This window comes from Tachyglossus aculeatus, chromosome 20 (genome assembly GCF_015852505.1).
Source record: "Tachyglossus aculeatus isolate mTacAcu1 chromosome 20, mTacAcu1.pri, whole genome shotgun sequence".
Lineage (NCBI taxonomy): Eukaryota > Metazoa > Chordata > Mammalia > Monotremata > Tachyglossidae > Tachyglossus > Tachyglossus aculeatus.
In genome coordinates, this window is record NC_052085.1 from 23,002,984 (window position 1) to 23,016,976 (window position 13,993).

The window sequence follows — 13,993 nt, forward strand, 5'->3', positions numbered from 1 at the left end:
GGGCAGAAAGCAGAGAGGAAGGAACAGGCCTGGCTGGGGAAGATTTAAAAGTGTGACTAGATCGCCAGCAGGAAATCATGTGAGCCATCGTTGGGAGTTTCTAGCCTTGGGTCTCCCGGGCTGTGCCGGATGCGTGGAATAAGCGCAGCTCAAATGTCCATCGCTCACATTCGACCTGCCGGACGGTAGCTTGTGAAGCCCCAGATACTATCAACCACTGTTGCTCAAACCATTATCCCACCCTCCCTGTCTGCTCCACTGCTGGGACCTCCCATCCAAGGTCCTTTTCCCTCTTCTCCTCCTCCAACTCTTCCCTTCCTCCACCTCCCCTGCCACGTAGATGCCCTCAGCCCCAAGTCCCACCACGGACGCTAAACCCGCTACCCACCCAGCGGCCCCTCTCCTGCAGTTGGATGGACTCACTAGCCGCCACGCTAAAAACGGGCCATGAGGAACGACTAAAGTCGAAGGTGAAAGAACTTCAGGGCGAAACCGCCTGAACCACACACATATTCTCCATAGAAATAAAGATACGTTTCTGGTCGACTTTTGTTTTGAGCATTTATTATTTCACATAAACTTCTATATTATCACCATAGTTTCAGAAAGAGAGGATAGTTACCTGAATTATTTAAGGCACTGACAGGAAATAGGCGCCATGACAATAATCGATTCTAAAGTTCCAGGTTTCCAGTCCTGGACAAACTATCTCTAGAGCACTCAGGAGCTTTCATAAATACTAACTCAACAAAAACTGTGACTTTAATGAACATACAAATATATTAACTTTAAAAGTTATGCACAACTCAAATGCTTCCACGTTCCACAACTGTTCACTTTCATACCCACATGCAAGCTTTCCACTTTCCCTGTTCTACAAAGCTGGATGGCTAGTTAGTGAGAGAAAGACGACCTGCTAATGATCAAAGAGCTAGAAAGGCCTTTTCTTTTCTCTCTAGAAAAGCAAGTTTAAACACTTTTCAGTAGTCCAGGCAAGCAGATAGATTCCATTCAAGAAAGAAACGTCCGCACTGTACCCTTGATGGTGCCCCTACAGATAGGGCACTTTCTTAAAGAAGGAGCACACTCTTTGCATACCACTAAATGGCCGCAAGGAATAAATACAATAGAAACCTCTTTGTCCATGCAAACTTTACAAGTTCTTTCTTCCTGTAACCTCCTCAATTGTTCTTCCATTGGCAGGCCTAGAGAGACAAAAGGAGAGTTTTCCTAAATAAAATGTGCTTACCCTTCTAGTTCAAAGAAAGAACAAACCACAAACCTGGACTCCAGAAAATAACTATGAAACTTAAGGTTTAATAAAGCCTGAAAATGTAAAATCGCTCTAGCTTTTCAGTGTTAATAGGCACTTTTTTTTTTTTTTTTACCTGAAACATCTTCGGTTGGAATATACTTCATGTTTTTTTCCACTGGAAAAAGAAATAAAGAAAATGTTACCTCACCAGATACAGGTTTTAGAAGAAATTATAACCAGCCCTAACACTGTAAATTCACTTCATTCTATTTAGCTGTATCACCCAGATAAGTAGTTCTCTAGGCTGCAGCAAAGGTGAAACCTGACTGCATTTTTTTTCCATTATTGAAATTAATTACGACCATAAAGTACAAAATTCATAAAGTTTCGATCTTAATCCCAGCCCATAAACTCACCAAACAAATTCTTGTACAAGACGCAATCATTTTCTTTCAAACAGTTCTTGAATATGTTGGCGGCAGCATTTCCTTTGACTAAAATTGTATCAATCAGTTCTCTTGCTTGCAGAGATGTCTGAGTCTTTTGCTTAATGACATCCCGTTCCTGCTCACTTATCACACTGGCCGATAGCAGACTATCCAGGATAGGAAGCACGCTGGTCAAATGTTGAAAGAGAGCCATTCTATTCTTCCGGATTAACGACAAGTCATCTTGGTTGAAGAGGAGGGAAAAATGGATTTAAAATGTTATGTTCCTTTCCCAAAAACCCAACCAGCTAAATGTACACACATAAAATAAAAACCCTCTAAAGAGGGATTTTGTTTCATTATAATTTTCACCTTACACTATTATTACTAGCAATAATAATAGTACTTAAACAATGTAATAATAATAATGATATTTGTTAAGCACTATGTGCAAAGCACTGTTCTAAGCACTGGGGAGGTTACAAGGTGATCAGGTTGTCCCACGGGGCTCACAGTTTTAATCCCCATTTCACAGATAAAGTAACTGAGGCACAGAGAAGTTAAGTGACTTGCCCAGAGTCACACAGCTGACAGTTGGCGGAGCCAGGATTGGAATCCATGACCTCTGACTCCAAAGCCTATGCTCTTTCCACTTAGCCACGCTGTACTAAGCGCTGAAGTGATACCAAATAATCAGATGGGACAAGTTCCTGTCCCACACTGGGACTACAGTCTGAGAGGGATGGAGAACAGATATTTAATCTCCATTTTGCAGGTGAAGAAACTGAGGCAGAGAGGTTAAGTGACTTGCCCAAGGTCACACAGCAGGCAAATGGCAGAGCCAGGACTAAAAGCCAGGTCTCTGCCTTCCAAGCCTGGGCTCTTTCCACTCAGACCACTCTGTCTTTCACAGTAGAACTGTGTGTACCCGAAGGCTACGAGTGAAAAGAACGCAAAAGGCGGTAGGAAGAGGGGAGTTTCACTCCTCTAACTTCTGGTATTTTTCAAGTGAAGAAGAGCCCAGAAAACTGTGGTTACGATGGCAGGCTTCCATCGTGGTCGGGACGGCCTCCCCCGCACCAATCCTGCAATGGAACCCCTCTGTGGTGTAAGACAAGAGGATCCTTGGGCTGAGGCGGGAAGAGAAGGACGGGCCACAGCCCTCCACTTCTCAATCTATCAATCAATCGTATTTATTGAGCGCTTACTGTGTGCACAGCACTGTACTAAGCACTTGGGAAGTACAAGTTGGCAACATATAGAGACGGCCCCAACCCAACAGTGGGCTCACAGTCTAGAAGGGGGAGACATAGAACAAAACAAAACAGATTAACAAAATAAAATAAATAGAATAGATATGTACAAGTAAAATAAATAGAGTAATAAATACATACAAACATATATACATATATACAGGTGCTGTGAGGAAGGGAAAGAGGTAAGGCGGCGGGGGATGGAGGGGGGAGAAGGAGGCCTCCTCCCACCTACATCACCTCCTCCGGTTACGGGGCACTGAGGGGAACGATGGGGAGAGGGTGGGGCAATATTCAGTGCAGCTCCGGACCTGACCTGGTTGCCCCCACAGACTGGTCATGGGGATCTGGGCACTGGCACCCATTTGGATATGGCATTAGGCAAGTTAACAGGCATGGCACCGCTGACCTGGGTTCCCATCCTAGCTTCAGCAACCAAGCCTCCCGAAACAGGCGAACCCACAGCCGTGTACAGAGGGTAGCCCGCCGAACATACCTGATGCCATTTCCTCGTTCTGTCTCTCCTTTTCCTCTTCCCTTGTTTCATCTTCTGCATTAAGTAGGTCTGACACAAGGTCATTGACTGTCTTGTAATTTTCTCCCGTGGTTAGGATTTTACTCTGAACGGTCTGTTTCACGAGTCTTCTACTGAAGCCCATTTCCAAAGCGGCTTTAACTACAGGGTTGCTCATCATGATGGCATCTTCAGAAGGATTTTCTCCAGGACCAAAATGAATAACTATTTGAAAGCAAGGAAAAGAAAAATAAAATAATGTTTAAGTAACTTAGGAAAACTCGACAGTGATTTCAATGAGCAAAGATGCTTTCAGTATTTGCACCACACAAGCCAAGCTAGATCACATGATACATAGGAACATGAAATAGGCCCAATTTTAAATAGGGTTTAGATGAGGTTTTAACTAAGGAAGAACAGATGGAAAAAATCTTTACCGCCATATCCCCAAAGTATGTGCAGCTAAACAGTTTACGTGAATGCAAGGCAAGGGCAAGATTTCAGATTACCGTCCCTAGACTGTAGTAAACTCGTTGTGGGCAGGGAATGTGTCTGTTTATTGTTGTATTGTACTCTTCCCAGAGCTTAGTACAGTGCTCCGCACACATTAAGCGCTCAATAAATAGGACCGACTGACCGATTTCAGTCCTTGCACTAGTGCCCTTTATTACTCTTCTGGACCTAATAGGCTCTGTATATTTTTGCAGCGATCCGAGCAACCCATTTAATTGCATGCTTTGCATTCTTCGAACATCGATCATACATACTTGGTGGATTGGCGCTTTCATCCACAGGGGTATCTGAAGTTGACAACAGCTGGGGAACGAAAAGATCACAAGGTTAACAGCAATGCTCGATTCAGTCTGGAAAGAGCGACACTTTTACACTTATACGGTCATCTCAGTGAACACCCTTTGGCCAAATTCTCATCATTTAGAAAGATTCAAATCTCATTTCTAGCCACTCCTCCTACTCTCAGCCTATGAGTCTGTGCCCTTTTCCCTAGTTTCTGGAAGGCAAGGAAAAGTTGGAAACTTCCCAGGCAAAATTGCGTTTACAGAAGCCATAGTGTCCCCAAACACAAGTCATTCTCCCCGAAGGAAAACTGCACATAGCAATTTAAGTGAGTTAGACGTCCTGGAAGGCGTAGCCACAAACCTCTACATTCGGCCTTGCTACAAACCTACTGGGCCACTTATTTAGTTGCTTTTCCAGGAAGGATGTGGTAGGAGGTAATGACAATCCTTGGGAAACCCTACCACGAGTATGCAGTCTGCTTTCTCTCCTCTCCACTGCCCCCATCATCCCCAAAACCCCTCCAAACTTTAAGAACTTGATTTGGAGAATTCATATGCAATGGGGCACAAGTACAAGTTTAAAAAAAATATATCTTCCAGTTACCCCTAACGTGAATCATAAGAAGCGAAGCATGATTCTGTTGCGAGTCTTTTCTTTGAGAACTATGTTCTTACAGAACTAAAGTTTGGCTAAATTACCTGGACTTTTAAAATGGAGAGCAAATCAATGTTGATGACTATCCATTGGCAAATAGTAGTGACTGGCTGTACAGCATTAGAATAAGTGCTTGGGGTGGGAACAATTGAGGAAGACACAATCCCTGATTTTTGAGAAGTTTGGGAAGTTTAGAGAAGCAGTGTGGACTACTGGAAAGAGTCAAGAGGACCTGAGTTCTAACCCCATCTCTGCCACTTACTTGCTCTGTGACCTTGGCCAAGTCACTGAACTTCTCTATGCCTCAGTTTTCTCATCTGAAAAATGTAGATTCAACATCTGTTCTCTTTCCTACTAAGACTGTGAGTCCTGTGTGGGACCCAATTTTCTTATATCTACCCCACCGCTTAGTACGGTGTTTGACACACAGTAAGCGCTTAACAAATACAGTTATTATTATTTACCTGTTCAAGAAGATGAGGGTATCTAGCCTGTATCTGATTAACAAACTCCTGTCCTTTCATGCGGATCATGTATTCACACCTAAACAAACAGAAAAAAAAGTTTTAAATCAGATATTTCACAGAATATTTCTCTTCCTATGGATTGTTCTACATATTTTCACACACAAACCTAGCGGTCTTAGTCACAGTGACATATGGATCTTCTAAGTCCAATTTAAATGAGTAAATGGAACAATAAGGAGAATGAAAAAGCCAGGCAACATTGAAGTGGTCAGGAAAAAAGTGGGAGAGGATCAAGGGGAGAAAAGGCTGGGTAGCAAGATGTCTTGTCCCTCCCCCTTCATATAACTCTTTATCTCTCTCTCTGTCTCTCCCCCTGCCCACTGCCCTCCCTCCCCCTTCTCCCTTTTCACTTTGATTTCTTCCTGAAAAAAAACTTAGAAAGCAAATGTGAACTCCACAGTGCAAAGACCAGAGAACTCAACTTCCTTAAAAATCAATCAATGATATTTACTGAGCACTATGTGCAGAGTTCTATACTAAGCACTTGGGAGAGTACAATAAAACAGAGTTGGTAAACACACTCCCTGGCCACAATGAACTTACAGTCTACAGTCTAATAATAACATCTGCGGTATTTGTTAAGTGCTTACTATGGGCCAAGCACTGTACTGAGCACTTGGGTAGATGCAAGATAATCAGGTCCCAGTCAAAGTAGGAAGGAGAAAAAAGTATTGAATCCTATGTTACAGCTGAGGAAACTGAGGCACAGAGAAGTAAAGTGGTCACACAGCATACAAGTGGTGGAGTTGGGATTGAACCCAGGTCCTCTGACTCCAAAGCCCACGCAATATCCACTACAGCACACTGCTTCTCCCTTATACTTAGTGGTCTGTCCAGGTAACCGGCTTGGCCAATCCCCTCATCCCAAGTGAATTTCTACCTGACTGGATTTGCTAATCAAACCAGGAGAGTTCATGCCAGAAAGCAATGGAGGGGTAGCCTAGCTTTGAAACCCACAGATGGTCCAAAGCCCTCACTTAGTAACTACCTCTTTACCTGTCCACTGTGAACCTCCTACTAAAGGCGCTAACAAGTAGCATAAATGAGTTTCACCTCCTTTCATCTCCTCTTTTCTGGCCCTAGTAAGCATCAAAATGAGCAAAACGTCCCAGGGAGGAGGAGCAGATTAGGCCAATGGTTGGAGTCAGTCAGTTCCTAAAGACTGGAAGTTGTCAGGGATGGCCAGTAGACCGGAGGTCTAGAACTAAGGGGAACATACTCCCAAAGTGATATAGTGCTCTGCTTTGGTAACTACTCTGCTCTGGGCTGGGTTACAGTTTTCTAGACTGTCAGCTCGCTGTGGTTAGGGAACAACTCTACCAACTCTCTTGTACTGGACTCTCCCAAGTGCCTTAGTACAGTGCTCCGGACACAGTAAGCGCTCAATAAATACCATTGACCGATTGATTGGCGATGGCAGGGAAAATACCAGGGCATGGAAGGTGGGCCACATGACTTCCTGGAAGAAAAATTCAGCCCTTTCAGTGAACCCACCCAAGACTCAGCTTCTCTCAGGCAGTGGGAGATTAGCTTCCAGACTTTGGCAAGCCATGAAATCGCCCATTTTTTGTGGACTCGTTTGACTCTGCCTCCTCCCCAGAACGTAATCCCACCTGTCTAGTCAGAACAGGGGCTTTTCTAGGAGAACCGAGCCATAAACACTAAAGGTTTCAGTTAAAATGACCTCTAACCCTACCAATGAGCTCGTCCTCCAGACAATAAGCCCGTCCTCTAGGCTGTAAGCTCCTTGTGGGCAGGGAATGTCTCTGTTTATTGTTATATCGTACTCTCCCAAGCACTTAGTACAGTGCTCTGCACACAGTAAGCGCTCAATAAATACGACTGAATGAACGAACCTCTTGCGGATGAAGCATTTTTACGAAGAAGTGCTCGCGGGGCCGCAATTACCTCGGAAACCATTTTGCATGCTCGATCCACGGGTCGTCTCCTGACTCCCAACATCTCAGGCCACCGTCACAGCAGAAGCACTTCACGTCGTCGTTGCGGCCTAGAAAATCCAAAATCGCCCCCGAGAGAAAGTTTGTCAGGCTCGAGGTACAATCCGCAGCCCCAGAGCGACTAGGTAAAACTGAAGGGCAGACGCTTCGCCTGGATGTGGCATGGCTTAGTGGACAAAGCACAGGCCTGGGAGCCAAGAAGGTCACGGGTTCTAATCCCGGCTCCACCACTCATCTGCTGTGTGACCTTGGGCAAGTCACGTCACATCTCTGGGCCTCACTTTACCTCATCTGTAAAATGGGGATTGAGACTGTGAGCCCATGTGGGACAGGGACCGTGTCCAACCCAATTGGCTTGTATCCCCCCACAGGGCTTAGTACAGTGCCTGGCACTTAGTAAGCGCTTAACAAATGCCACAGTTATTAGACGAGTGGTTCTTACCTACGTAATAAAAGCCAGCGCTGGCGAGCTGCTCCGGCTGCACCGGGATCCTGGCCGGCCAGTTGAGGAAAGTTTTCACCCGAGCGGCATGGGTCTGCATGCTCGCATTGGAGACGTTGAACCTGGACGCGTCCCGTGTCTGCCTCTCCAGAAACGGGCAGCCGGGGAAGTGTCTCCGGTGTTCGGACATGGCGTCATCCTTCGGTTCCCAGTTGCTCAGCTTCCCCCCGCAGGTGAAGCAGGTTACTCGGTCCCCCGGGCCAGTGTAATAGAAGCCCGCTTTGGCCAGGGCAGAGGGTGACAGGAAGGACAACGGCCACGACTGGAAAGTGCGGAACCTGGCTTCTTCACTGCTCATGGCAGAGTTGTCCACGTGGGGTCTCAGCTGGGACAGGTCTTCGATGGTTCTGGAGGTCACTGGGGCAAGGGGGAAACTGGAGAAAGACCCGCTGAAGTAACCACTCGGCTCCAAGCTCGGTGAGATGGTCGCGGTGGGCGACAGACTGCCCAGGGGTGGAGAACAAAAAGCAGAATAGGACGAGGCCCCCGGGTTGTGCGTCTGGAGCAAGTTCTGAATGAAGCTGCAGCTGGGATACAGCTGCTTGTGTTTCTCGATCGCGCTGTCTCCGGGTTTCCAGTTGTCTAGCATCAGGCCGCAGCTGAAGCATTTGACCTTGTCGCTCGCTCCCGTGTAGTAAAATCCAGCCCGGGCGAGGCTCCTCTCTGACACGGGCACGTTGGTCGGAAAGGTGGAGTAAGTTGACATCCTGAACAGCTCACACGAGAAGTCGTACTTCAGTTCGTACCCATTGTTGCCATTCATCAGATCGGACAAAAACGTGCTATTTGCGACTATGTTCATAATGAGATATTTGGTGGGGGACGGGGGATAGGGGACAAGTCTCCCCCTGGGAGGTAGTTTTGTGCACGGTTTGTAATTTTAGTCAGAACCAGGCTAAAACCCTGGGAGATAATTTTTGTTTGTTTGTTTCCTGGCCTCCCAGTGGCCTGAAAGAGTCACCAACCCCTCTGAGTAGTCTGATCTCACTGGGCTGACAGGCTTTTCCCAGCAGGATTGAGGGGGTACATCAATCTTGCTGGCCAGCTAGCCAGCTGGGCTACCTACAGCAGCACAGACAGAGGGATGATAACTCTTTCAGGCTACTGGGGGAGGCCATTGGGTAATTCAGACAGTTTCAGAGGTGCAACAACTATTTCAGGCCCACAGGTGCCCCGTTAAAACGCACCTCAGTCTTAACAGAAGCGGGTGGACAGCATTCCCTGCAGAATGAGAAGCGCCTGGTGACATCCTATGGCCTGAAAGAGTTGTTGCATTTCTACAAGTACCTGAATTACCCACACAGAGTAGCTTATTCTTCTGGCAGTTCCAGCCAATACGTTCCAAGAATCTTACGCTTTCCTACATTTCATACTTATTTGTTTTTGGAGAAGAGTTGCGAAATTTGGCTACTGGGAAAATGTAGAAACTGGCCTCAAAAGAGGAAGACACGTTCCTACTGCAGAACACCCCAATGTTCCTGAGGTTTTGTGGGTTTCTCTCCTACAAGCAAAGAGAGGGATCACATAAGTTGCTTATCTTTCCCCTCCAAAAAAAACACAAAAGCAGTAAGAAAATCTTAAAATAAAAAAATTGAAACTTAAATCTGGCATCACTTTCCCACCATAAGACGCCTAATTGAGAGTAGCCTGTGTTTTTGAGCAAATTAAAAGTTCTTCAAAGATAATTTTGAATGTTATCAGATTCACCTAAAGTCATCTCTCTTGCTTCATCTCTGGCTACCAAGACTTGGTGTTTCTGGTCCCAGAGGCATGAAGAGCTGGAATAAGAATGATACTCATACTTGGATAGAGGTCATCTGAGATCTCTAGAAGGATACTGCCACGTTACTACCCATAAAAATGAAATTTAGGTTCCCAATCTTATCCAGGTTGCTTGCAAAAAACTGAATAGCTACAACACATATAAAATGTTCTAATGTTAGGAAACACCACTGTATCTCCACGGTGCTCAACTGAGAAACATCTTAGGACCATGTTTGAAAAGTAAACAACACTGTCTGAACCAATCATTTGTCATTTACTTAATTTCTTGTGCACAAAACTACCTCCCAGAGTTAAGACTCTGTCCCTTTGGGGGGTTTAAGTCGCCATATTGTGATGTGTTGGTCTACAGAAGAAACTGAAAAGATCTACAAGTAGAAAGATTCTGGTAAAATCTGTAGAGGGGGGGAAAAAAGCCACAGAAAGAGAGTTTTAGATAAGGACACCAGAGACAAAAACTTGGACATTTTCTGTAAGAACCAGAAGAGTCAAAAAGCGGAAACTCCCAAGAGACTGCAACTAACTTCCACCCAACTGTCAAATATGTTTCCAGGCAGAGAGGTCACTGGACCAATCAGAAACAATAAAATACTTCTGCTGACAATGTGTATTGGGAAGCAGTGTGATCCTGTGGAAAAAGCATAGGCCCAGAAGACAGAGGATCTAGGTTCTAATTCCCGCTCCACCATTTGTCTGCTGTGCGCAAGTCACTTGACTTCTCTGGGCCTCATCTGTAAAATGGGGATTAAGACTGTGAGTCCCATGTTTCCAACCTGATTATCTTCTATCTACCCCAGTGCTTAGTACAGGGCTGGCTCACAGTAAGTGCTTAACAAATACCATAAAATGGTACCCCATAATGATAACATGGGGCTTAACAACTCTTAAAAGCAGATAAGGCCCAAAAGTTTGCTCAGTGAGGCAAATTCGGAAAGACAAAAGATAAGTCTGTGTGGTTTAGCTGTGTCAAGTCTCTGTGGTTTAGCTGAGTCACCCAGAGGCAGAGGCACAGACCTGAAGGGGGTCTAAAATCTGAAGAAAACCAGAGTTCCCCCTGCAGCGGCACAGCTGATGCCCTTGTCACAGTCTGGTCCTGAGTCTGCTCCCACTGCAACCACTGCTGGTTACTCCCAGCAATTCACCAGGTGGAGAAGGGCCTATAAGGGAAACCTCACGAGTGGCAATGAGTAGGACAGTTCTCCCCTGTGCTTTCCCAAGTGCCAGGAGAATAATAATAATAATGGTATTTGTTAAGCACTTACTATGTGTCAAGCACTAAGGGCTGGGATAGATCCAAGTTCATCAGGCTGGACACAGTCCCTGTCCCACACGGAGCTGACAGTCTCAATCCCCATTTTACAGATGAGGTGACCGAGGCCTAGAAAAGTGGCTTGCCCAAAGTCACACGGCTGACAAGTGGTAGAGCCGGGGTTAGAACCCACAACCTCTGCCTCCCAAGCCCCTGCTCTTGCCACTAGGCTTCACTGCTTCTCCGGGGGTGAGTTGGAGGGTGTCTCCCGGAGGCTGCTGCTATCTGATATCAGACCCCAACAGACCCGCCCTCAACCTGAGAGTGACACCCCGTGTCAAAATTTATAAAGTTTGGGTCCTCCCCAATCCGCAGCCTCTCCAGATCAATCAACCGGCGGTCTGTGTCAGGCGCTTTCCATGTCGAGAGCACTCTACCAAGGGCTTGGCAGAGGACGACAAGACTATTCTACTTATTTTGTTAATGATGTGCATATAGCTATAATTCTATTTGTTCTGATGATTTTGACACCTTTCTACATGTTCTGTTTTGCCGTCTGTCTCCCCCTTCTAGACTGTGAGACTGTTGTTGGGTCGGAACCATCTGTCTATGTTGCAGACTTGTACTTTCCAAGCACTTAGTACAGTGCTCTGCACACAGTAAGTGCTCAATAAATACGACTGACTGAACGAATGAATGACAGGGCACAACAGACACGATCCCTTACCGGTAGGAGTTTACTGTCTAAGGGGAGGCAGTGGTAGGAAGCAGATCCGAGCCGGTGCAACTGCTAACCTTATCCCCTGCTCGGCCTGACCTGAAGAGGAGGAGAAGAAGTGGTTATAAGAGACAGTCAGCTTGGTTCTTGGTCTTCCCCCGCCTACAGAAAGGCCAGGGGCCCGGCCACAAGTCCCTGGTTTTCTTCTGGGCTTTCTGGACATCTGGTCCTGCTACTAAGGGACTTCCCCCGCCTGAGTCTGGGTAGGGGGCTGAGCGTGGAGCGAGTCCACCCCTCTGCCTCCTCACCCACCTCACAGCCCTGACTGAGGAAGGGGTGATGCTCTGCACAGCTGGAGGGCTGGGGGGGGGGGTGAGGGTTCAAAAAGGAAGACTGTTCCGTCTATGTTGCTTCCTCTGCGGTATCTGGAGCAAACTTGTACTTCCCAAGCGCTTAGTACAGTGCTCTGCACACAGTAAGCGCTCAATAAATACGATTGATTGATTGATTGTAACCTCCCCCAGCGCTTAGAACAGTGCTTTGCCCATAGGAAGCACTTAATAAATACCATTATCATTATTATTATTACTAACATGGGGATGAAGACTGTGAGCCCCAAGTGGGACAACTTGATCACCTTTTAGACTGTGAGCCCACTGTTGGGTAGGGACTGTTTCTATATGTTGCCAACTTGTACTTCCCAAGCACTTAGTACAGTGCTCTGCACACAGTAAGCGCTACATAAATACGATTGATTGATCTTACTTATACATATCTATTCTACTGATTTTATTTTGTCAGTATGTTTGGTTTTGTTCTCAGTCTCCCCCTTTTAGATGGTGAGCCCGCTGTTGGGTACGGACCGCCTCTATACGTTGCCAACTTGTACTTCCCAAGCGCTTAGTACAGTGCTCTGCACACAGTAAGCGCTCCATAAATACGATTGATTGATCTTACTTATACATATCTATTCTATTGATTTTATTTTGTCAGTATGTTTGGTTTTGTTCTCTGTCTCCCCCTTTTAGACGGTGAGCCCGCTGTTGGGTAGGGACCGTCTCTACACGTTGCCAACTTGGACTTCCCAAGCGCTTAGTACAGTACTCTGCACACAGTAAGCGCTCAATAACTACGACTGATTGATTGTAACCTCCCCCAGCGCTTAGAACAGTGCTTTGCCCATAGTAAGCGCTGCTTAATAAATACCATTATCATTATTATTATTACTAACATGGGGATGAAGACTGCGAGCCCCAAGTGGGACAACTTGATCACCTTTTAGACTGTGAGCCCACTGTTGGGTAGGGACCGTCTCTATCAATCAATCAATCGTATTTATTGAGCGCTTACTATGTGCAGAGCACTGTACTAAGCGCTTGGGAAGTACAAATTGGCAACACATAGAGACAGTCCCTACCCAACAGTGGGCTCACAGTCTAAAAGGGGGAGACAGAGAACAAAACCAAACATACCAACATATGTTGCCAACTTGGACTTCCCAAGCGCTTAGTACAGTGCTCTGCCCACAGTAAGCGCTCAATAAATACGATTGATTGATCTTACTTATACATATCTATTCTACTGATTTTATTTTGTCAGTATGTTTGGTTTTGTTCTCTGTCTCCCCCTTTTAGACGGTGAGCCCGCTGTTGGGTAGGGACCGTCTCTATACGTTGCCAACTTGGACTTCCCAAGCGCTTAGTACAGTGCTCCGCACACAGTAAGCGCTCACTAAATACGACTGATTGATTGTATCCTGCACACAGTAAGCGCTCAATAAATACGACTGATTGACTGCATCCTCCCCCAGCGCTTAGAACAGTGCTTTGCAAAGTAAGCGCTTAACAAGTACCACTGTCATTATTACTAACATGGGGAGGAAGACTGGGAGCCCCAAGTGGGCCCACCTGATTAGCCGGTATCCTCCCCCCGGCGACTAGAACAGTGCTTCGCACATAGTAAGCGCTTAACAAATACATTTATGATGATGGTTTGATGATTTGATGATTACTCACCGGTGCGGCGGCTGGTCCTGGCCCGAGGACAGGGGTCGGGGCTCCTGTAGGAGGGTCCCCCCGGCTCGGGTGAGCTCTATAAAGGAGCCCCGAGGCATGGGGAGGTCGGGGAGGGAGGGAGGGACGGGGGGAGGGAGGGAAGGAGGAAGGACCGACCGATGGGCCCGGGGCAGGCCCGGCCCCGCTCACCGCGCCCCAGGAAAGTCCCCACCCGGGCCTATTGCGCATGCGCCACCCGGCGGGGCGCCACCCGGCGGGGCGCCCCCCCCCCCCAAACGCGGCCGCGCCTGCGCACTACTCAACGGTCGTGCATTCATTCATTCATAATAATAATAATGAT

At 46.6% G+C, this 13,993-nt stretch overlaps 1 protein-coding gene across 2 annotated transcripts; it reads right to left on the minus strand.

Annotated features, from left to right (window-relative positions):
- Positions 1-542: 542 nt before the first annotated feature.
- Positions 543-13,757, minus strand: LOC119941365 (baculoviral IAP repeat-containing protein 2-like). 2 transcript variants are annotated; one of them, XM_038761772.1, is made up of 10 exons: positions 13,654-13,757; positions 11,648-11,737; positions 7,830-9,390; positions 7,338-7,437; positions 5,367-5,445; positions 4,218-4,266; positions 3,433-3,675; positions 1,672-1,926; positions 1,389-1,430; positions 543-1,205 (listed from the first exon to the last, which is right to left on the minus strand). In XM_038761772.1, exons 3-10 carry the CDS (start codon positions 8,689-8,691, stop codon positions 1,012-1,014), a joined length of 1,824 nt encoding a protein of 607 aa, XP_038617700.1. In that variant the 5' UTR covers positions 8,692-9,390; positions 11,648-11,737; positions 13,654-13,757; the 3' UTR covers positions 543-1,011. The 2 variants fall into 2 exon arrangements, with proteins under 2 accessions (XP_038617700.1, XP_038617699.1); XM_038761771.1 differs by having other exon boundaries at positions 7,830-10,066.
- Positions 13,758-13,993: the final 236 nt, after the last annotated feature.

What these genes read in the sequence shown, in the direction of transcription:
- LOC119941365 (XM_038761772.1), bottom strand. Translation starts at nt 8,691, where the DNA reads ATGAACATAGTCGCAAATAGCACGTTTTTGTCCGATCTGATGAATGGC. An exon ending in ACCCTCATCTTCTTGAACAG is followed by an intron (nt 4,267 to 5,366) that starts GTAAATAATAAT and finishes TTCGTTCCCCAG; the next exon opens with CTGTTGTCAACTTCAGATAC. An exon ending in CTTGTACAAGAATTTGTTTG is followed by an intron (nt 1,431 to 1,671) that starts GTGAGTTTATGG and finishes TTCTTTTTCCAG; the next exon opens with TGGAAAAAAACATGAAGTAT.